The 25,243-nt window shown below is 37.8% G+C and overlaps 1 protein-coding gene across 4 annotated transcripts in view; it reads left to right on the top strand.

Annotated features, from left to right (window-relative positions):
* The first annotated feature begins 9,338 nt into the window (after positions 1-9,338).
* The window catches only part of Sidt1 (SID1 transmembrane family member 1), an 81,391-nt gene continuing 65,486 nt past the window's right edge, over positions 9,339-25,243 (top strand). For 3 of the 4 annotated variants that reach the window (XM_078044208.1, XM_078044207.1, XM_005327598.4), the window contains exon 1: positions 9,340-10,209. In XM_078044208.1, coding sequence (XP_077900334.1) covers positions 9,976-10,209 — 234 coding nt within the window. In that variant the 5' untranslated portion in view covers positions 9,340-9,975. Of the gene's footprint in view, positions 10,210-25,243 lie in introns of all 4 variants that reach the window. The other variant, XM_078044209.1, reaches the window with a different exon arrangement.

The following is a 25,243-nucleotide window of genomic DNA, read 5'->3' as shown; positions in this document are numbered from 1 at the left end:
GAACAAAGAATATTGCCAGAGACAAATAAGCTCATTTCATAATGGCAAAGGAAACATTTAATCAAAAGGATGTAATAATCCCAAACATTTACACACCTAATAATAGAGCTTCAAAATACATGAAGCAAAAAATGATAGTACCCCACTGTGAAATGAAAAATTCACAATTATAACCAGCGTCCTTCTCTGATTAATTTATAATACAAGTTAAAGAGAAAACTATCAAGTCTATAAAAGACTTGAACAACACCAACCATCTTGAGCAGATTAATATTTATAGAACATTCCTCCAACAATCAGCAGAATACACAGGTTCTTTATTGTATACAGAATGTTTAGGAGATAGGCAATAATCTGGACAAAACAAGTTTCAATAAATTCAAAAAGACTCAAATCACACTAGCTGTGTACTCTGACCACAATGTAATTAAATTAGAAATAAATAACCAAATTATTCTTGGAAAAGCCACCACAATTTGGAAGGAAAAAGTAATATTTCTAAACAAGCCATTGTTATAGTCTGAATGTGTCCCCCCAAATTCATAAGTTTAAAACTTATTCACCAATGGAATAGTATTAAGGGGTGAGAATTTTATGAGGTGCCCTTATAAAAGGGTTTGAGGGAGCTTATTAGGACCTTTAGCCCTTCTACCCCTTCTGCTATGTAAAAATGCGATAGTTGCCCCGTCCACCTTATGAAGACATAGCAACCAGACACTGAATCTGCTGGTGCTTTGATTATAGGCCTTCCAGGCTCCAGAACTATAAGAAATAAACTTCTTTTACTTATAAATTACCCAGTCTAAATTGTATTGTTTTAGTAGTGCAGATAGACTAAAACAGCCACTAATCAAGCAAGAAATAAAAACAGAAAATAGAATATATTTTAAAGTACATGAAAATGAAAATGCAATATATTAGAACTAAATACCTATATTAGAAAATAAGAAAGATCTGAGTCTACCATTAGAAATTAGAATAAAAGAACAAGTTAAAATCAAAAAAGCAGAAGAAAAGAAATATTTAGAATCAAAGCTAAATCAATGAAACAGAAAAACAAAACCAAGGGACAAAATCAACAGATAGGTCTTTGGGAAGATCAATCAAATTGGTAAACCTCTATCCAAACTCATCAGGGTAAAATTAGTCATAAATTACTAATATCAGTAATGAAAAAGGTAATAATACTACTGACTTCATAGATCCGAAAGAATAATAAAATAAAACCCATTTGTGATAAAAAATTAAGAATTAAATAATATTTTGAATTTGTGGCAACACAGATAAAAATAGACAAGTTCCTTGAAAGGCACGAATTGCCAAAGCCTCAAGAAAAAAGTAGATCATTTGAATAACCCTTAAATCTATTTTAAAAATTGAAGTTGCCAGGGCTGGGATTGTAGCTCAGTGGTAGGGCATTTGCCTAGCACGTGTGAGGTACTGGGTTCACTTCTCAGCACTACAAGTAAATGAATAAAATAAAAGTTCACCAACAACTAAAAAATGTACGTATTTTTTAAATTGAAGTTGTAGTTAAGAACCCTCCCTCAAAGCAAGCTATAGTCCCCAAAGCCTTCACTGGCAAATTCTACCAAACATTTAGGGAAGAAATATTAACAATTTTGTATAATGAAAAACTAAGAAGAAGGGGATATTTCCTAAGTCCTTCAATGAGGCGTGTACTACCCCATGGTCTAAAACAGAAGGAAGTATTATAAGAAAAGAGAACTACAAGCCAATATTCTTCATGAAGATAACTGCACAAAAAAAAACTTAGCAAAATTTTCCAAATTGAATTTAAAAATATACTGAAAGGATCCATTGTGAACAAATGGGACTTGTTTGAAAGTCAGTCAATGTAATTCAACACATTAAAAAATAGGTTATAGGTAGATTTTGATATATAAATATTCATCTCAGTAGACACAGAAAAAGCATTTGAACAAATCCAGTGCTGATTCTTAATAAAAACTCTCAGTTATCCAGAAAGAGCAAGAAACCTCCTCAACCTGATTAAATACATCTACAAAAGACATACATCTAACACAATGCATCATGACAAAAGACTGTGTGCAGACAAGTCTTGGCATATGGTTACTAAAGTTCATAAAGTGGTAATCTAAGGCAAAAGGGACCATGTGTCCTGCCTCCAAAAGGGGTAGTGGCCCATAATCCAAAAAACAAAAAAAGTATTCATAACATGAAGTCATAACCAAGGCCTTACATTAGTTGGGTTATGTATTTAGATATCTATTAGTCTTTTCCACATGGCAAGTATTTGGCATCAACCTACAAAATTTTTTGAATTCAATCTTTAAATTACCTGGTATCTGATAAAAGGATTTTAATAATTGGTTCTCCTTTTAGAAGAAGGAAAACAAGCCAATTCACATTTTAATGTGTTTGCTGTTTGTCCATGTAAGTGTAGATGGAAATGACATAGGCCATAAGTCCCTATGATCTCATTTGATCAGGCTGGAATCACCGACAGACTTTTATTATGATGGTCCTGTAATGGATGGCATATCCAACAGACAGTAAAATTGATGACAGTGGCTACTGTTTGGGATAATCTAATAATTGTGTTAGAATGAATATGTTCTAATTTAACAATTACAATAAAGAGGAAGTGAAAACAGAAAAAGAGCTATTTGGGGTTGTCTGTAACCAGTGGCTTATAGTAAATGAGAAGAATGATTACCAATAAGCTGTTAAAAACAAATCAGCAATTAAACAGAGGTCTTGGTCTGAGGTCTTGAGTAGAAGCTATCTATTAAGAGGTCATCTCTCTGTTCCAAAGATCTCCGGTCAAGTGCCTATTTCCTAAGATGAGCTGCTTCTTGAGGATCTTTGAGACTTTTCAGCTTAAGGTCCCCTAATGGAAGAGCCTTCCAATAGTATGGAATTCTGAGTTCTTTCTATAGTTGTTATTAGGGTTTGGACCTTGAATGTCCCCAAAGACACATGAATTAAAGGGTTGGTCCTGAGGATAGTGCTATTGGAGGATGGGAGAATCTTCAGGAGCTGGGGCCCACGTGGAGGTCCTGAGGTCACTTAGTTTACTATCATTGCTATATTAGTTAATAACTGTATCTGATTAAGTAAGGTTCCTTCCAATGAAGTGCAAGAGCAATTTTCTTCCAATTTGTCTCTCATTTAATGAAATTTTCTGAATTTTGGACCCTGATACCTTTCTCCTTTGCTTCCTGGTTTGCTTTGCCATGCACTCCCCTCCATTGCCATCCAGGATGTCCACAAAAGCCCAAAGCAGTGAGTCTACCTGATCTTAGGCTAGAACCTCTAAAACTGTGAGCCAAGATAAACCTTTTGTCCATATTAAGTTAATTATCTCAGTTTCATTAAAGTAATGAGAAGCTGGCTAATACAGTTGTGAAACATAAAGTCAAGATTGGCTTGCTGGAATTTCACTGCTGTATCTGTTAATAAGTATACCTGATTAAGGTTCTTTCAAATGACAACACTGGTTATCCAATGTTCCTCTCCATAAATGAAATTTCCTGATTGATGTTCATGAGGAGTTCATTTAGGAAGATGTTGTGGGAAGGAGGCCTTAACTTGTTCTTTTTAGGGCTAGGTACAGTAAATGAATCCCTTGCAATATTTTACTAAATCTACATGCAGCAGGGAAGAGTCTAGTACTAGGGATGAAATTTCTAAAAACAGAGGCCTTTCTGTTGATGATTCTTAATAGGATAACCAATGTGTCCTTAAGAGAATAGATCATATGTCTATAAGGGCTAGTGTGAATGTCTTTAGCCAGGGTGGCTCAAGAAGTTTTGAAAGTTTTGCTTATTTTAATTTAAGGATTCCACTGGTATTTTCAATCTGCATAGCAATTTGTAGGTGGTACGGTTTGTGTAGTAGTTGAGAATGGGGTAAAATTCTATTGTAATAATTGTGAAATTATTTTGCAATAACTCCTGTAAATTGTGTGCCTCAGTAAGTTGATATAACCCAAGTTGGGAGTGCAAAGTTAAACAATTTTTTAGAGACTATAAGGGCTGGAGATTTTCAGCAAGGAAACATTCAACCCATCCTAAAAGTAGGAAATATCCCATCTAAAGATGTTCAAGATTCCTTGAGGATTCAGTTTTGGGCCATTCTTCATCTTAACCATTTTTCCAATACTGTTTTGTTTACAAGTAACTTGTTACCCCAAAACAAATCTCAGTCATCTTTTTAAAGTTTCCCCATCAATGTTGATTTAAGATAGTAATTAATCTGTTTTTACCATGATGAATAGTTTCATAAAGAAATTCAACTAAATTCAACTATTCATTTGAAATCACCTGGCACCACCAAATAGCCAATTTAGGAGTTTCAAGATTATCTGAATGAAGGAAAAAAAAAACAAATTTTTTCCCATTCTTCTTTTTTCAAGTCAGACACTAAATGCTTATATTTTATGTAAGCACCTTTCAGTTAGTCTAGAGAGCTATCCTTTGGGGATTTAGTTAGTATCAAAAGCTTCATTAAAGCTGTTTGTTTACCTTAGAGCATTTAGTTTAACTTCCATGTTATCTCTTTAGACATGGGCCTCAATCTTTATAAGAATGATTTCACTAGAAGTAGGAATGTGTCTAAAAACCCCTCCATTTGTTGTTCATATCTAATTAAGTTTCCTGCAGAGGTAAGAAACCCTTACATTTCCAGAAAATCTTCTATTTCCAAAATATCATTTACTATGCCAAAAGCATATCTTCCATCTAATACAGGTTTACTCCTTGGTCTTTGGCTAATTGAAAAGCCCTAATAAGTATGACAAGTCCTGCAATCTCATCTGAATTCACCTCAGGTAGAAGACTGACTTTTAGAGGAAAGCTCAGATAGAAATAGCATTTGTGGTAGCTCAGTAATCCCAATTCTGAGGTGTGACCCATCAACAAATATTATAAAATTATTTGTGAATATTTTTGGTGGAATTTTCTAATAAATCTGAGCAAGATGTTGCAAGGCTATTCTTTAGTAAGGTAAGATATTCATGAGGTTCCTCTTCTTTTGGTAAGGTCAGGAGAGTGGCAGGAGTCAGAGTGTTACAGCAATGAATAGTAATATGAGAAAGAAAAACAGAAACTTTGAAGAGATTAAGAAGCTTAAAGGAGAGAGAAATAGGCAGTAAAATGATAGTCCATTAGAAAAAAGAGGCCAATAGGCTGGAAAGTGCTCATGTTCTCAGTCAGTTGTAAAGTCTGTACTGCATGAGAAACCATAAGGTAAATAATGGAGCCTGGGACAAATTCAACAGGTTTTACAGTGGTGCTATTACCCAAAGGCAAAGGCTTTGCAATTGGGTTGAGGCTGAGATTGCAGTAAGTGGTGTATTTTGATGGTTCTCATGAAGTTGGGTTAAACCTCTGAGGTTTGCAGAAATAGGTGAAAAGGTTTTTTGCAGTTAAAGATGCCAGGGGAAAAAGGGTATTGAAGAGCCTGCTTCAGATTATAGAAGACTCATTCAATACACTGGCTCTCAGAAGACAAGGGCTGTCATTGGGGATTTACCCATTTCATAGAGGTGTCACAGTCTCAAAAATCTTGGCATCCAAAACTGTCATAAGCATACAGTTAGACACAGAAGTCATTGCCAGTGAAGTTTTGTCAGGGTTTCCAATAAATTTAGGCAGTCTTTACCTTAAATAGGTCATGCTCCAAAACATGGACTATGTTTTGGCAAATACTAATTTACCTTTCTTGAAACTTTATGTTCCTTTTCTACTAATACTTACAGCAAGTAAATGGAATGCTTTTTCTAGGTTTTTCTGAACAAGGTAGGAGATCATGAACATATATAGCCAACCTTAATAACAAGGGAAATTGGATCTATTTGTTCTTGATTAAGGGCCTAGGGAAAATGGGAAAGGATTTCACTGAGTCCCAGGGGTCTTACTATCCTGGTATGGTGTCATCCTCTCAGATGAAAGCAAAAAGATATTAATTGTTGTTAAACATTGAAAAAAGCAAGGCAATAATCCTCTATGAGGAAGAATTTGAGGAGGAGCTAATTACAGGATAGTGTTTAGGTTCGATGCTAATGAGGAATGAGAAGTAACCATTTGTTTGTGGCCCTGAGTTTTTTTGGGATTTTTGTTGTTTGTTTGTCTTCAGTGCTGAGAATCAAACCCAGGACCTCATGAAGTACTCTCCCACTGAGCTACATCCCCATTCCTTCCTGAGATCTTGAACAAATCAATATCTTTGTCCATTTAGTTACTTTCCTAGTGGCATAGGAATGTTGCAAGGGCTAGTGCACTTTTGGATATAAAGCCCTTAACTGTAAGTTTGAGGTCATTCTTTGCTTTTGGTTTCAGTGGATATTGGGGGAGTTTGGGTGTTAACAGTTTGGTAGGATCTATCTCAGCTACACAATTTTGTTCAAATCTACTGTTTTCCCAGAATGGTCACTGAAAGCTGTTATTATCTTTGGTGAAGTTGTGCCATTCAGGGAGTTAAATGCAAGAATTAGGATTGTGGTGTGTGTATATAAGATGGAGTTTTTCCTGGAAGAAGAGAAAATCAGACTGAGTTGACTTCATAAGAACCAGCAATGGTTGGTCAAAAGTGAAGCTTTGCACTTTTGCATCTTGAGCCCCCAACTTATTGGTTAGCTGCCTCCAAATGCAGACCTGATAATCTGTGCTCCCAGGCAGGTGGAGCACCAGAGAGAACACTCTGTGGACCAAATTCTCAGGTGGGAAGATGATTCTATCTGGTTTTATTGGTGACCTACTGCAAAGTTTGTCTGAATGAATGAGAACCACATTGATCAGTAAAGGCCAACTCAAACTGAAAGGTTATGGGGCCTATGCCTACTACTCTGTGACACTTTTAGACAGCACAACACAAAACAGAAGCAGAAAAGAGAGCAAAAAGGGATTAAAAAAAGAATGGCCCAACTCAAAGTTGGCCAACAGGGATCATCGGGGTGTGACTCAGTGGTAGAGCGAGGCCTGGGTTTGATCCTCAGCACCACATAAAAAGAAAATAAAGGTATTGGGTCCAACTACAACTAAATAAACAAAATATTTTTAAAAAATGATGGCCAACAATGGGAACCAAAACCAAAATTCTGTACCAAAATGAGCCTAGGTAGCCAAAGCAAAACCTAAGACAGCTGGGTTCAGACACAGTGCTCGTCTGACGTGTTAATACATATTCAAGCTGTGTGCGCAAGGGGTGAGTATCACACCTGGTAGAAAACTAGGGTGTACAGTAACAGGATATACAGATAGTACCTCTGTGGAATCTTCTGAAAAATTATGGAAATAAACAAAGATCACACAAATGAAAACAAATACAGGTTATTCAGAGCATGATGTAGCATGAGATTGAGCCACCATGACTTGTGCTTGGCAGAGACTCAAAGGTAGGCAGGGGAGAGAAATCTTTGTAGTGAAAAAAAACAAGAGAGCATTTCAGGTACGTGCTGATTGGCTTATGGTGTGAAGAAGCTGAAGGAAGGCTAACTAGAAGCAAGGCACTTTATGATTTGAGGAGCATATTTGGCTTCCTCTAGTAGATCTTGTGTTGAAAGCAGGGCCAAAAGCTAGGTAAGCTGACTCACTGGCCAATCCTAACTTTCTGTACCACTTGCTGCCAAGGTTGTGGTTTGGTACACGGAACTGGTTGCCACTAAGGTTATAGGTCAGATTCCTGAGTCAGTAGCTGCAGAAGTTATGGGCCAAAGTTTTATTCCCAATGCCCATTTGGATATTCAGTCTCTCAAAATGGAATTTTGGAGCTGTAGATATTAAAAATACCTACCAATGGACCATATTTTATTTTTTAGTTATTGAACTGGCAGTCACAATAATAATGCTAGTTTGTACAACAATTATAAACTTTTAAATGCACCTTTAATACTTTTTTCTTCCTTTTATCCTTACAACAATCTTGTGATTCTGAGATTAATTATCAAAAGTAACTCAATGGATTTGGTCTCCAGAATCAGGATTAGATCATAGTACAGAATCATGTGTAGTACATAAGGCAAGTTTTCTGGTAGAAAATAGATACCACCTACAATGGCTTAGGAATAAATACTTATATAATAAATATTCATTCTGTGTCCAAGAATCTGTTCCAATTGTTCCTAATTTCATGGCTTAAAGTTAGGACAACGTTTTGAAGGAAGAATCACAAATCCTTTCAAATATCTACAAGGCTGTCATGTGGAAGAAGGATTAGGTTTATTCAGTGGCTCCAGAGGGCTGGACTAGTATAATTTGGGAGAAAGGTACGTTTCAACTTAGAATCTGAAATATCTTTCAAATGAGATGCTTGTCCAGAAAAGAAGGTGTTGCTTTGTGAAACAGCCAGTTCCTAGTGTCTCATAATGTTTAAGACTCCAGTATCCTACATCTCTAGAGACTGCTTTGGACTGGCCACCCCAACTAATTTCAAAGGCCTTCATAAATTTCAAGTTCAAAGTGAAATTTTGTTATATTTTGAAAAGAGAAATACACATTATCAATAAAGCAGTTTAAAGCCATTCAAATTGTTGGTGAAATGTTTCTCAAAAATAATAAATTCTATTTAAAATTTTTACTCCTAGACACTTCTCTGAAGGAAGATTTTTTTTTGCTTACATGTGTATACATTTTCAAGAGCTTATTTTTTTAAAGTGAAAATTGTCCTAATAAGGAGTACTCTTAAGTCAATCTTCCATCAGCATTGTTTTCTGATTACAGTTTAAAAACTGTATAGATACTGCATTTATTCCTGATACTTTAATAATTTGTAGGAATTCAATGAGGAAAACAAACATCCTCCTTCATTTGAATGGCAAGTACTAAGACTTAAATCTCTAATCTTAAATCTTTGAACAAGATCTTTTTTCTTGGTAGATTTTTTTTTAATGTCCCTTGAGGTTAACAATTCTATTTTCTTCTAATTTACAAAATGCTGAAATAAAACAGTCAGTCTTCTCCCACACCTAAATTGGCTGTTTTCCAAGGACTTATCATAGATCCTCTTACTCTACTCCTTACCTGGTACTATTGCTCTCAAAATCTACAGCCCCAATTTTTGCCAGAAGGGTATTTCCTTTTTGTGATGGGCTGTGGTTTCTGTTTCTTAAAAAGCAATTTAGGATACTGGGAATTCTCCTGGAATCTGCAAGAAGTCATTGCAGAGGTAAAGCAAGCAAGACGCTAGGAAGAAATGCCTTCTGCATAAATCTAGTTACTCTAGTCGTCTTTGACAAATTCTGGGACCAGACTTCAGGCAGAGCTGAAATTGTCCTCTTTACCATATCTATTTTTTTATGACTGTTCATATTTACATACGTGACACATATAGGGAGCGAGAGAGAGAGTGATGACGTGAGGCTCTCCTGAGAGAATAGGAGGTAACAGGGAAATAAAACAGGTGTCCGAGAAGGGCTCCTTTCAGAGAAGGGAAAATAGAGAATAATCATCATTCACACCCTCAAGAGTTCTCTGCAGAGAGCAACCTGCAAAACCGAACTCGTGCACCCTCTTGGGGGACAGGTTCTTTTGCTTTCTATTTGCTCACCGGCAGCCAGGGTGCATATTTGAAAGGGACTGTATTTCCTCCTCGGATGGCTGGTCAGGTCGATTTTTCCAGACTAATGTATTCAATAGCTCAATAGCTTTTTTGTTATTATATTTGTTGAGGTAGAGGGGGAAGAGATAGGTTGAAATTCTGTCTGGGTAAGCGGGAGATTCTCTGAGATGAGGAAGGCGAGACTTAGAAGCAGGAGGGGAAAGCAGCAGACCCCCGCCCCCACAGCACGCGTTCCCCTTACTCTCCACCAGTGACCTCCCTTGGAGACCCCAGGCAGCACATCAATGTTTAATCAGCCCTTCAGGGCTTGCCAAGCATTGCTCTCACTGCGCTGAAGCCGGCGCCGGCTCTGCAAACCGCTTTGGAAGGACCGGCTCCGGGATCGCCCCCTCCCCAGGGTGGCTCTGCTCCCTGCCCGGCGCGGCGCCCACCATGCGCGCCTGCCAGCGGCTCACGCCGCTCTGTGCGCTGCTCTGTGCGCTGCCCTGGCTACTGTGGGCTGTGGCGGCGGGTCGCCCAGCAAAGCCCCCCACGCAGTCCGCAGCGCTGCGCGGCGCCCCAAGCGACCCAGCCAGGGGCGCAGATTTCGATCACATCTACAGCGGGGTGGTGAACCTCAGCACCGAGAACATCTACTCCTTCAACTACACCAGCCAGCCTGGCCAGGTAAGACACTTGCTCCCCTCGCTCGACTCCTAGAACTTGCCAGGTTTCAACGCCTGGGTCGCTACTTTGGGTTCCCCTGAGAATTGGCCTTGAGACTTGGAAACCGTCATTTCCTTTCTCCCGAAAAGCAATCACTGCCCTGCCAGAGCTGCCACAGCCAGCCTCGGAGACAACTCCGCTTCACCTCGCGCCTACGCCGGCCTGGTCACTGGTAATTTGGGCTCTGCAGAGGCGCTAATTCCCTGCACCTTCTGCGGGTCCTTGCTCCCTGCTGGGCCTTTCTCCAGGAAAGTCATAATTCCTAGGTTTGCGGGAGGGCAGGAAAGACCGAACCTCTGTTCCCAAACCCGTGCCGGAAAGGAATCTCCTTTCATTTGTGTGATCCAAGACCCTTCTATTTCATTGCGCACGGGGAGGGAGAGCTGTTAAGATTCTAAAATGGAAATCGTGTGAGAATGGACGAAAGCTGCAGAACCTCTGTGTATTCAATAGTCATTTCCTGCCTTTCGGTACCATTGTCACAGTATGTGCTTCAGAGAAGAGAGAAGACCTGGTCAAAGACATTGGAACTGCAGCCATCACCTGATCTGCCCAGGATTTTATCTTAAATAAGGATGAATAATTGTGTGAAAGTTCTAGACTTATTTCTGAGAAAGTTGAGGTGAGACAAGGGTGGAGGATTGTTTCAATAACTGTGCTTTTGACATATATACTCTGATTACATAATTTTAAGAAAATGTATGTGGTTCGCTTTTTTTGTCCCTTCAATATGGTACCTTCTGGAGCACAGAACAAGAGAGAAAGAATCTACAGTGTACCTGCCTCTGGATCTTCTTCCCATATTGATGCGTTTATTTGTACCTTACTTTGCCAGCATTCCCAACTCCTTTGGAAAATTCCAGAACCAGATGATTGGGATACCACTATATTTCTCCTTCTCTGATTCTTTTTCTCATTCAGGCTCACAATTGGAAAACCTCCTTGCTTTAACTAGAAAGGGCTTATATTGTGGTGGGGCCGGGGAGGGGGACAAATGTGCCTTTTGCTACTCCCAGATATCTTCCAATTCTGTGTACTGGTGAAGTGCCCTAAGTTTCCCATCTTGAGTCTGTCAGACAATCCTGTGGCACTATGTCCATGGCAGCACAGCCCTTACCTTGCTTCACCTTCCTGTCATCTTCAGGTTGTATGTCCTGTAATGGACAGAGGGACTATGTGCAGTAACTTACATTGCAGACAAGTGGGAGGGGGCAGTTTTTATTTCCCAAACCCACTCAACTTCTTCCTATCTAGCATGAGGTCCCCTACAAGCTGGTTGATATATTACCCATGAGGTATGTTCCCAGCCCTGTGATTCCCATGGAATGGATAAGTCTGAAAAACCCCATGATCTCAGGGGTACAGTATCAACTTCTCCCTCAGTCATTGGTAAGGAAACAGCTTACACATGCAAAGTAAATCCTAGCATCAGACTTTGATGTTTCTTGCAGTGCTGCTTTGAGATAAACTAACTGCTTTTTTAAAAATATATTCTTTTAGTTGTAGATGGACACAATACCTTTATTTTATTTATTAATTTTTATGTGGTGCTGAGGATCAAACCCAGTATCTCACGCATGCAAGGCAAGTGCTCTGCCACTGAGCCACAACCCTAGCCCAAATTGACTGCATTTTAAATGCTGATTTTGATTTTCCCTCCTTAGTTCTGTGTAAATTTCTCTACTACAGCACAAGTTGCTGTGTATGCAGTTGAGGTCACCTACTTGATTTTCCTACTAAACCTTGATTTATTGAAGGCAAAGACACAATCATGTTCATTACTGTATCTTAGTACCTAGTGCAGTGCCTGGCACATATAGATTTATAATTTTTTTAAAAAAAATGAACAAGTAAGTGAATAAAAGACTAAAACACCTTTAAGCTGAAGTTAAAATATGCATTGCTTTCAATTTAATAGGTTCGAATATGTGAGATCATTTCAGATAAAAACAAAAATAAATTTTACTTTTAAGAGGAACAAAAAATTTTAAAATATTCTATTGTGTCCTTTATATGTTGCCTGTATGTGTGTTTAAATGTCTTTTATTGAAACCAATTTCTGTAATCCCAGCTACTTGGGAGCCTGAGACAGGAGGATTTTGGCTTCAAAGCCAACCAGCAATATAATAAGACACCATTAAAAAAAAAAAAAAGATAGTACCTTTATTTTATGAAACAATATTTTTTTAAAAGTTGTCAACCTCACAGTCCTTTGAATTTTCACTAAAATGTTACTACTAGTTTGAGAAATACGAACTTGAGAATCATTTCAATTATTTTAATGTCGGTATGCACTAATATAAAACAGATGTCAAACCTTATAGTTTTCTGAGACATATTTTCAATATGTAAATGAAAGAGTGGAACCCCCAATCTACTTACCATAGGAAATTACCCTCTTCTCTCCAGCCATGTTCCTGTTGATTTTTCCAGAGATGACCATTTCCAGATCTGTCTGTCCAAACCATTACTCATTTTCTACTGATGGCCTCCTCTCTTCTTGATCTGCTTTGCCCCAAGTTGAAGAACAATGTCATGAACATAGGTGGTGGGGTGTAGCAGAATTTTACTGAAGGTTTGAAATAACACGAGGGAATTGCACCACAGCACAGGGTAAGTGAGACATTGGGGATATAGCTCAGTTAGTAGAGTGTCTTGCATGCACAAGGTCCTGGGTTCAATCTCCAGCACTACCACCAAAAAAAAAAAAAAAAAGAAAAAAAGAAAAGAAAAGAAAGAAACTTAGGCAACACTATCTAAGGGGAGATTTCAAGATGGTAGCTCTTTCTTTCAGGCCCTGAACTACCAACATTTTCCAAATGCTGGCCTCCACACTCTAAATTTTCATTACTCTCTCATGTTGAACTTTTTTTTTCCCCTCCACTGTCAACTTCAGACTCACTAAGGAGCTCTGCTAAATAAAGATCTGTAATCTCCAGAGCAGAAACTTAGGCTAGACTGGTTTTCCACTAACCTGACCAATGTCTCCGTTGGTCAGGGTCCCTTTCCCTGCAGGGTTATTTCCTATCACCTTTCTTCAATCAACAAAAATTGTGGTTTAGAAAAAAAAATTTGAGTTTTAATCTTTCACCCCTTCCTCTTCAAGCCATTGTTGTTTTCCTTTGTTTTTTCCATTGTTGTTTGCCTTTCAGGAGAATGTCTAATATAAATTTAGGCTTTGGTGAAGAAAGAAAGGAGTTGTGGGTGCCTTGCTCCTAACACTTTTCATCAGCCACTGCATTTTCCATACCAAATGCTGTCCTAGAGGATGGGTTTACCCAGCCGTGTCATGCTAAGTTAGCTGGACTCAGCACCAGGAACAGTCTTGTATGCCTCCTAGCCATAGAGTCATATAAATATGAAGTTGCCATTTGGGGGGGGGAAAAACCTGAAACAGTAGAGTGACAAGTGTGAAGAAAAATAAGGGAGATAATGACTGAAGGTGCAGGTTAGGCAAGATCAGGTTCATTTCATCTCTCTGGAAAGGAAGTTTCTGGAGACTTTCTTTAAGAGGAATAGGGTTACACTGTGCAAACAGGGTGTTCTGTAACCACAGGGTTCATTCATACTACAAGGAAATCACCTTATTGGAAAGTCACCAGGGATCTGTTTGGGACAGAGGGCATAAACTGAAGTGTACCGGGAAATGAGAATATCCTTGTAGAGACTGGCAAGGCAATGACCAGATGTTTCTGTGTGAGGTAGATGGTAATAAGAAGCCCTTAAATAAAAATCTAACCACTGCACAACAGGTTATCTCTTCTGAGGCTTTAAATAACAGAACTCAATGTTTGTCATAGAATTTGAAATGTTTCCCTGGAAATGTCTCTTATGTTTATTAAACTGAAGCATTTGTCTTTTAATGACATGTATTATGCATTTCTGTGCCCAGAGAACAATCTTTGGCTCTATTAATATCAACCAATGGTTTTATATCCAGAAATTTGGGAGTTTTATAGTTTTATATTTTGTGTTTAGGTATATTATCCATTTGAGGTTCCTTTTTGTGAAAGGCAAAAGTTTTCTTTTTTTTTTTTTTGAGTCAAACTCAAATTTATTTAACAGATCTCAAGGTTAAGGTTTCTATTTAGGCCATTATTATTATTATTTTGCATATACTGTCCATTTGTTCAGCACCATTTTTTGAAAAACCCTCCTTATATTCTTAGTATGTTTGCATTTACTGCCTGCTTTGGAACAAAGCAACTCCACACCTGGTACTTAGTGTTCTTATTATCATTCCCCACCTTCCCTTCTGCTGCCACCACCTCTAATGCCTCTTGTCTCTCCTTTTTTGCTCTGCATCTTATGTTTCTATGAATCTCTCATTTTTTTTAAAACTTTCCAATCTCTTATGAACGTGGACAGTCCATCAAGTTTTCCTTGCTTCTCTGGACATGATCTCCTCTACTTGCTTGAGGCTTTGCTAACTGCAAAGATAAATGTCTTATTTGTTCCAGGAGGTAAGTTTTGTTTCTTACTCCTGGTTCAGAGCCATGATGAATAACTCAGTTACTAGAAACTGGTCTCCTGATGACCAAGATTTTGCTATGGAGTTTGAACAGTACCAACAATGGAGGATGAAAAGGAAATGTTATTGGGGCAGACAGTCAATATTTGAGTTGACTTCATGTGCCACTCTTTTCTTTGCTCAAGTCAAAATGGTTGTCTTTTTCAAGTCTGCTTAGCTACAGAAATGAAATTTTTTTGAGACTTCCCTTGATACTTTCTTTTCTTTTTTCTATCACTAAAAGAAACTTATATAAAATATTCTTTGAAACCAAAAGAAAGGGCTAATTGTGTTTTAAATTTAGGATTAAAGAACCTATTAAGTCAATCTCTTCTCACTTAACAGGAGGAAAACTGAAAGCCAGTGAAATAAATTACTTATTCAAAAATCACAAATCTAGTTTAAAGCAAATCTAAGAATGTATCTTATGTTCCAGAAGATATTTTCTCAGGATATTTCTATTAAATCACTCTCCTTCCCACAAGAGCATATATACCTGTAGTGATTATCAACAACAATAATCTTAAAATACTATAGTCTCATTCTCACAGCCAAACCTTTTGGCTATGCAGTTTAAGACTCATGTTTACCTTCCTTACAATTACTGAAAAGTGAAACAAGATTTTTATCATTGTTTTTCCCCCATGAATTATCCATGCATTCTTTGGTCTGTGTATCTCAGGCAAGCAGGGCAGAAACTAAGTCAAGCTATGAAGTTGGCAGATTTTCTTAAGTATTTCAAAGAACCACAGCCACCACCAAACATGAGCTTACAGTGACCCCTCTGGATCCCAGAGGGCCTGTCTTCATCCCTTTAGGGTTTTTGTTTTCATCAAGATACAGGGCAGCTTGGAGGCCCATGCAACTAACCTGTTACTTCAGGGCAGTGTTATTCTTTAGAACTGGTATTTCTGGATCCTCACTAAGCAGCCATGAAGATAAGCCACAATAAACAGGACTAACTGACTGTTTCTGTCCTTCGAGATTAACTGCCCTGTTGTGGACAGAGTGACTCACAGCTATTATAATTAACTTCCTAACTGGAAGCATATGTTGTGAGCCCAAAACAGGAATGCCCACAGTTTTATTTCTTCCACCTACCTCCTAAAAGATTCCTGTATTTGTCTTCCTCCCTTTCCATACCACTCTCACCAGGAAGAATTGTATGTTTCTGGGAAAGAGAGACAATGATTATCTTCAAAACAGAAGGATAAGGAGAGACAAAAAGTGGTGAAGTTTTGGTGTGCAGAGGGATTGGGGAAAATTATGAATAGTGAAGCCCCCAAATGACTATTAGGTGTAAGAGAAATGGACAGGGAAGGGAAGAGGACATAGAGTCAGGCAAGGTTCTTGTCTACAAACAACAGAAGTCAACCTGCTAACATAAGTAGAGAAACGTGAGTTACCAGCCTGAGACTACATTTGGGACCAAGAGACTAAGCCATAGGAAACCACAGCCATAGTTATGCAGCAGGAATGACTCGGTCATGGCGCCCACTCTGCCATCACTGCCTCTACTACCATTGCATATAGCCTCCACCTGTGCCCCATTGATGTCTCCATCACCAGTGAAATCTAAACTTCCCTTCATCTTTGTGTCATTTCCTCTCAACTGAAAGTGCCAAGTGGATGTATAGGTCATGCGTCTGAGCCTTTGAGATCTATAGGCTGCCTTGTCCATCCCCTATAAAGTTCATACAGTGAGATGGAATAGGGGATTTTCCTCCAAAACATGCAACAGTTTTGGATGCTGTACAGCCTACAAACAAACCCTTCTAAAAGCTCTCATGGGCCAGGCCCGATGGTGCACACCTGTAATCCCAGCAGCTTGGGAGGCTGAGGCAGGAGGATTGAGTTCAAAGCCAGCCTCAGCAAAAGAAAGGCACTAAGCAACTCAGTGAGGTCCTGTTTCTAAATAAAATACAAAATTGGGCTGGGGATGTGGCTCAGTGATTGAGTGCCCCTGAGTTCAATCCCTGGTATCAAAAAAGAAAAAAGAAAAGAAAAGAAAAGCTCTCATGGGGTGCACTGAAGCTAGTGCATTTGTTGGAGAATAGCTAATGTAGACCCAGACATTGGCAGGAAGAACACTGGTATGCACACACTGCCTTCTATCTATTCTCATTTAAAGAGGAGCATCTCACCTGAATTCTTCAGAAAAGAATTCAAAGAGAATATTTCACCTCTGCCATATTGTCACTCCACAGTTAGATATGGTTTATTCTCCCCTAAGGCCCCTTCTGCTTATCTAGAGAAGTTGTCTTTGAAGACTTTGAAAAGGAACATGTTTGTAGATGATCAATTTTGTCTTGTTTAGAAAGCAGTTCCTTTAGATAGCACTTACATCCTATAAACACTTATTTACAGTTATAAATGGCACCAGTTGGGCAATAAATTTTATACAGAAATAAATAGCTAATAAGCACAAATAATTTACAATCATCACAAAAATTTTCTGATGCTTCTCCATCTTCAGAGCATTAAAATAGGCTTCAAAATAGCTCTAGGAGGAGTTTGTCTGCTGTGCAATCAGTCAGCATATAAATAAAAACTGGGGAGTGGATCCTTGAGTTTGGCTCAACCATAAAATAATTATTTTTTGAAAGTCTCCTTATAGGAAAAGACTGAGCAAGAGATAGAAGGAGGCAGGAAATTTAAAGAGGAGAAAAGGAATCACATACAAATGAACAGTCTCAGATACCCAAAAGAATGGTGAACTAGTACAGGTTGCTGGCTGTGTCCCAGGAACTGAGCCTGGAGATGCTCAGAGATAAGCCAGTGGAATTGAGAAACCAATGCAAAAATGGAGAGAAACCCTGTTGAGATAGAAGACAGGTAGGTGTTGAAGCATGAGGCACAGGCAGCTCACAGTTAGGTTAGAGTCTTCTGGACATACCTGTATTGACATCAGATCCTGTGAAAAATTTCTAGGACAATATTGCCTAGAGTGGGCTTCATGGAATAATTGTTTTAGAAGACAAGTCTTGACACTGCATTTAGAACTAAGACATGTTTTGACTGTCCAGCATGTGAACCCCATTCCCATGTGTTTGGAGGAATTCCCCATTTCATGGGTCTCAACTGGAGGTGGTTCCCCTTCCATGTCACAGTTGAACACCAGGCACTTGCTTTCTCATCTTCCCTCCTGCTTTCACAACCCCACACCCGTCCAACTCAGGCATAGGCATATAGCCTAGGTGCTGCCAATAAGAACAGATTTCCTCAGATTTTGATTTGGGAGCCAATGATGCAAGGAAGAAGTTATTCAGCAGCAATTGAAGCAACATTGGATGTCCAGGGATGACTGTGGAAGCAGTGGCAGCACTTAAAACCTTCCAAAAGCTTTCTGTTGCCCTTAGAATAAAGCCCTTATGTCCCTAACATGGTTTATAACACTCTTCAGGAAAATGATGGTCCTCCATGCTTCAGGAAAATTGATTTTCCTTCAATTCTTTAAACATGTTTCTCACCTTCTCTCTCATTTCCCCTTTTCTTATGTTTCTACACTATTCCTTTTATTTGTAAACTTTTCTTGCTCTGCCCCAATCCACCAACCCATTTTTCTGGTCTTTTTCTACTCATCTTTTAGGGAAAATATTCTCACAAATATCTATGTTATGCACTCTTGCAGAAGCTTAAATGGTGATAAAACGGGTTAATTGCTATCCAGCATGCAAACCTCTGATCTCCATGAGGAAAAGAGTTCACGGTGATGACTGACATATCTCTGTGTTTAGTGTAATGCTAGACACAGGGTAAGGAGTCATATATTTATTGAACAAAAACAGTTTATCTTAAAATAACCAGAGTCTGACTGTGTATTGTTCTGCATCCCTGGCCCACCAATGATTATACATCTCTTCAATGGTTACCCATGTTTTTAGTGAAATTGAAATTTTTAAAATATATTTTTAGTTGTAGATGGACACAATACTTTTATTTTATTTATTTATTTTTATGTAGTGCTTAGGATCAAACCCAGTGTCTCGCACATGTGAGGCAAGTGCTCCACCACTGAGCTGCAACCTCAGCCCCGGAATTGAAATTTTTAATATAAAATTTAGATCATAAATTAAAATGTAAAGGCTTATATAAGTGTATTCATGTTGAGATCATTGTTGGCATAATGAAATTGGTGTCATGGGGTCTATAAAGCACTCTTCATAGAGAAATGCACTGAATACAAAATGTTGAGAATCTGAAAGCATAGGAAGCAAATAGTTCCCAAGGGATAAACTGCTCTTTTCAATGAGATGAATGAACTGTTTCTAGAAGCCAGGCTGTGAAAGGAAATTAATACCCTATGGGATATGGACCTATAGCTTCTCCCGTGTCAGGGATGATTTGGCTTATAAGATTGTCTCCATACCAGGGCAACAGGCATTCAGTTACTAATTGATTGATGAATGGATAGGAGTGGAAAAGTGTTATCCCAACCCAAAGCACAGTTGGGACATTTCTGCCTGATGTTTTGCAGGTCACAACACCATTCCACGTCACCTGCCATTTGGTTGACAATGGATGCTGCCCAGAGAAGTGAATAGTCTGGGTGTCATCATTCTAACTCTATAATTGAGGAAACTGAGATCCAGAGAATTTAACAGATTCATCAAAGGCTACCAAGTTTGTAGATATTACTGCCAGAAATAGAAACCACATCTATATATCTTTCTTCATTGTGGTATAAGTATACAGAAAATTTTCTGAGGCTGAATCGGACTGAGAGAATTTAAACAGTCACATCAATAATGTCAGGAATTGTTTTCATGTTTATAATTTTTTAAAAAAAGTATACCTTTTGATTGAAGCTGCTAAGCTTAATGTAGTATAGTTAGGAAAATCTTAGGATGAAATGTTTCATTTATAGGATGCCCTGGCCTCCAATGAGAAAGGGATCCAGGACTGAGCAGCTGTTTTGCTGACCAGCAGGTGTTTTAATATACCAGTTACATGTGAGTGCTCCTACCAGTCTTGCCCTCAACGGTGACATGTAAGCTTACAAAACAAATTTTGCAAAGTAGCAGATTACAAAGTCAGCATATAAAAATCAAAAGCTTTCTTAAATACCAATAGTGAACCTGCTGAGAAAAAAATCAGGAAAACAACTTTATTCACAATAGTCTAAAAAAAAAAATACCTAGGACTAAATCTAACCAATTAGGTGAAAGAAGGCTACAATGATAACTGTAGAACATTTAAGAAAAAAATTAAAGAAGACGCAAAGATATGGAAGGACCTCCCATGCTCATGGATAAGCAGAATTAATATTGTTAAAATAGCCATACTACCAAAAGCAATGTACATATTCAGTGTCAAAATATCAATGACATTCTTCACAGAACTAGAAAAAAAGGCCTAAAATTCATCTGAAAGAATAAAAGAATCAGAATAGCCAAAGCAATTCTAAGCCAGAAAAGTAACACTGGAGGCATTACAATATCTGACTTCAAATTATACCAGAGAGCTATAATAACAAAAAACCGCATGGTACTGGCATAAAAGTGGACACTTACCTCAATGATATGGAATAGAAGACCGAGAGAAAAACCCACTCATCTACAGTCATCTGATCCTTGACAAAGTTGCCAAAAACATACATTGGAGAAAAGACAATCTTTTTAAGAAATGCTGCTGGGAAAAATGAAAATTGATAGACCCTTGTCTCTCAACCTGCACAAAAAGCAACTCAAAATGATCAAAGACCCAGGTATTAGACCAGAACCTACGCAACTCCTAGAAAAAAACACGGGGTCCAAACATTCCAGCATATAGACATGGGCAATGGCTTTCTCAATATGACCCCTAAAGCTCAGGAAATAAGGCCAAGAGTTAACAAATGGAATCACATCAAATGGAAAAGCTTCTGTCCAGCAAAGGAAACAATTAGGAATGTGAAGAGAAAACTTACAAAATAGGAAAAAATCTTTTTTAGTTACTCTTCTGATAGAGTATTAATATCAAGAATATAAAAAGAACTCAAAAAAAACAGCACCCCCAAATCAAATAACCCAATTAACAAATGGGCAAAAGAATTAAACAGACAATTCTCAAAAGAAGTAGTGATAACCACTCCTCAGTGATACCACACCTCAGTATTTACTCTAAAGAATTGAAGTCATCATACTATAGTGAGTGATACATACACACATAGGCTTATAGCAGCATAGTTCCCAATAGCCAAACTATGGACAGTGATATTGGCCAAACTATATTGTTATATTTTGTGCATATATTGATTGTAAGAGCAAATCCCATCATTGTGTATAATTATAATACACCAATAAAAAAAATATGGGGAAGAAAAAGAAAAAAGTTTCCTTATAAAGCACCTTTGGGCCTAGGCCAGGGTCATTCTGAGTTCTTGATAATTCAACTGTTGAACTGAATTTTGGCTTCAGAGAAGTTTATTGAGTATTTTGTGTTGATATCTATTACATACAAAAATAGCTTTCATTTTTAAAAAATTTCCCTTGTATTTGATTGTCTTGATGACAACTGGTTCATAAAATTATTCTGGTTGTTTTATTTCTATGTCTAGAATAATATATATATTATATACATAATATATATATCCCTCAAAAATTTGAAATTACTTACTAATAAAATTACCTACACTAGGAAAAGAAAGTATCACAGTATTGAAAGGTAAACTGATACACAATAACATTTTTAAAGAGTTTATTTGAACAAATGACAATTAATTAGTCATGCAGCTCTAAACTAGATATGGTTTGGGTACTTAGCCAAAGGAACAAAAAAAGAACATTTTGAAAGGTAAATACAGAGATGAAGCAAAGAAAATATTTGATTGGTTATAGTTTTATAATTACTATATTTGGGATATCCTGTTGGGTTGTAAGTTGGTTATATTGCTAGGTAATATAAATTAGTCTGTGGCTTCTGATTGGTTAGTTTTAGCTTCAGTTTTCCTTAATGTAGGAATTGACAAGCAATAGCTCAAGTAAAGTTTTGCTTGACTGCCTGTTTGCCACATCCTTGAGCAAGAAGAAGCCTTAGGAAATGAGAGTTATTGCTCATCAGTAAGTAAATGCAAAGGCCAACATATCATGGCTTTTTAAAAATCATTATTATGAAACTTTTTAGGTAAGTAAATAAGCATAGCAAATAATGTAAAAGACGTATTACCCATCTTAGGAAAAGAACAATTATAGTTATCTGTTTACCCTCACTCTGATCCTTTTCCCTCATCTCCCAAAGTAACCAGTTTTAGGAGATAATCCTTCACAGCCGTCTTGATTTTTGCACATCTTACAAAAAAAGTGTTGACTGAAAACAAGGACAGTGTCTCCCTCTGGAGCAAATAGCAGATAGGCTTACTGCCCATTATAAAATATTTTGATTCCCTAAAATCTTGGGGTTCCTCTCCTGTTGTGCAACTCACTGCATGTATTTGCGCCCATTTACACCTTTACAGTTCTGGGCAAGCAGAAGTGACGCTAATACCGCTTGTCATGACAGTAGTGATAAAGTTCTTTGTCTTCAAGCCAGGAGACTTTTATCTTCTCCCAGTATTGATGAAATTTTATCAAATAGGGTAAAGTCTCAGATCCTCCAGAGTTCTTGAAGTCTAGAGTCTTACATTTAGCACTTATTATTTTCATTATGTATATTTTACTAAAGAGGAATATGTAAAAATATAGTATTGTTTTACTTCCGAAGTTTACATAAATGGGACCATGCAGTATGTATCCTCCAGAAACCTGAAATACACTCAATTTATCCTCTAGAGATTTATCCATGGATCTACCCAGTCCATTAACTTTTAACCGCTGTATAGCATTTAATTTATTAAATTTATACAATTTATTCATTCATACTTATGTTGTGTAGTTTATTTTTGTGTCATTTGGGTGTTTCAAGTCTTATTATTGCAAATAATGCTGGCAGTGAAATTTTTTGTTCATGATTCTTTGTACACATGTAGGAATTTTTTTGTGTATAAACTTAGGAGTGTAAATGCTAAAATGTAATGCAAATTCATCTTCATCTTCCATCTGAATGGTTGTACCAAATTGCATTTTGGTTTGCAATATGCAAAAGTCCTTTTTTACTTTACATCTTTGAAAATATGGTAGCATCATACTTTTGAGGTTTTACCTGTCTGATGAGTATACGGTAGTGAATGTCCTTTTACATATTCTTTGGTCAGTTTTTTCTCCTTAAGTTGCTGTTATATCCTTAACCCATTTTTCCATTGGTGGTTGTGTTTTTATCTGATGAGTTTGAAGAGTTCTTTGTATGTTTATATGTTTAAGCTACTGGTATTCTGACTATTATAAATGTATAAATAAACTGGGCACACACCTGTAATCCCGAATGAGGAGGCTAAAGCAGGAGGATCTCAAGGTCAAGGCCAGCCTCAGCAATTTAGGAAGACCCTATCTCAAAATAAAAGATTAAAAAGGCTGGGGATGTAGCTCTGTGATAAAAGTGCCCCTGGGTTCAATCTTTAAAAGGAAGATGGAGGCAGGCAGGAAAGAGGGAGGGAAGAAGGGAAGAATACATGTCCTAGTCTGTGGCTTGTCTTTTTCATGGTGCTAATATAGTTTCCAGATTTCCTAGTGGAATAATAGAAGATTCATAGTATTGTTTAGTGGAGTCAAGGATCTAAAATAGTGATGACAGGATATTCTGACCAACCATTTTGTAGAGACTGGAACACAGGAAGAAGCTTGGGTTCTAGTCATGATTCTTCTATGACTTGAGTATCACTGGAGTCCCATCACCCCCATGGCTTGGGCTCCTCATCTGTAGATGGGAGAGTTGGATAGATGATCTCCCTGAGCACCTTCCCAGTAGGTTTTCTAACACTATGAGTCATGCTCTTATGCACAAATAGGCAGTGGCAGGAGAGCCCAACTTCCCTAATGTGAAGGAACAGCCTCTGTGTCACTTCTCCTGACGCCCCCATAGAGTAGTCACCTTATCCTCACTGTGTCCACAGCAACTGCTCATATTACTGTCACAATTCTCCTGGCATTGTGCTGTTATCAGTGTGAGTTCTATTTGTGCCTCTGAATAGATCACAAGCTTCCTTTAGGACAGGGCTGCCTTAGCATATCCTCAGCATCCCCTATAATTCCCAAGTCAGGTCAATCCTCAGTGAATGTTTAATGAATGATTACAGGACCATGGGAAGAAAAGGAGAGAGAATGGAAGGTCTTTAACAGCTGCAGATATTCACCCAGCGAACACAGGAGAGTTGCTAAAATATTTACACATAAACCAAAAGGACCATCAGCAAATAGTTTTAAAGCTGTTTTACAGGTGGAATCTATTTTTGAAGATCACACAGGCAAATTCTGGTGTACTAAATAATGGAAGCCAATACTCTCTGAGTTGTAATCTGATGTTCCAACTAAAAGGCTGAATTGTCATTATTTTAGCAAAAATAAATTAGAATTTGAATTAAACTCACTTTTGTCCTTTTTGTGCAATAGAAATTTATTACTTACAATTTTGAACTTTTCCCTACTGATGTATCCTAAAAGATTAAAAAGGGAGTCTCTAAGCTGTGATGATCTATATAATATCAGAGGTAGAATTACTTAAATAAATTCTCTTTTAGCTGTAATGCAATTCCCTGCTTGTAGTAAATGTAGGAGAAAACAAATCTACATAATAAAAATACTCGAGTTGTCATGACAACAGTAAGAAGCAACAGGAGGAAAACTCTTAGCCCTTAAGAATGGTCTGTTACAAGATGTCAGAACCCATTAAGTATGGTCAGTACTCTATCCTTCATTTAGCTCTGCCTTTACACAGCTGACTTCACGGCTGCAAATGTAATCCAATTTTCTCAGCTGCACATTAGCTTCTGGAAACAAATTTTGAACAGAGCTCTTTATCCTTTCCTGAGGGTAATATATTATCTATTCATCATGAAAAACTGCCCAGTGTCTTCTATCTCCCACTCTAATATTTTCATTGTAATTTATTATGCCAGTATTGTCAGTTCCTGGTTTTAGTATGACTAGTAAGAACATTATTAAATAATAAAAAGTAAGTGGATTACAAGATCCACCAGGGTGGGCAGATGAACAGTGGAGTGAGGATCAACATGGCAATCTTACAGTTGTTCTGCAGGCCCAGTTTTGGCCCCAGCAAACACCAGCTTCCAGATGTGTTATAACATTGGTGAGCTCCTAGATATGCATCTAATAATAATGGGCAGTTGGTGATCAGCTGACAAATGGGGTCATCCATTAGATCATTTCTTGGGAACAGTACTTCCCAAAGTTAGGTCCCAAACCAAGTACATCTGAATACCCCAGCATGCTTGTTAAAAATGCATAGTTTAAATTTCTATTCCTAATCTTCTAAATCAGAAATTTGGTGGTTGGCTTAAAGATATGAATTGCTAAGATTTGAGAATCCTTGCCTTTATCTCAAAGTGTGAAAAAAAATTGAAGGCAATCCCCTCTGGTACTAAGTACCTAAGAAAGGCAAATAAGGTTGATTCCT

This window comes from Ictidomys tridecemlineatus, chromosome 3 (assembly GCF_052094955.1).
Source record: "Ictidomys tridecemlineatus isolate mIctTri1 chromosome 3, mIctTri1.hap1, whole genome shotgun sequence".
Lineage (NCBI taxonomy): Eukaryota > Metazoa > Chordata > Mammalia > Rodentia > Sciuridae > Ictidomys > Ictidomys tridecemlineatus.
The sequence above is the reverse complement of the archived record's forward strand: the minus strand, read 5'-3'. Positions and strand labels throughout refer to the sequence as shown.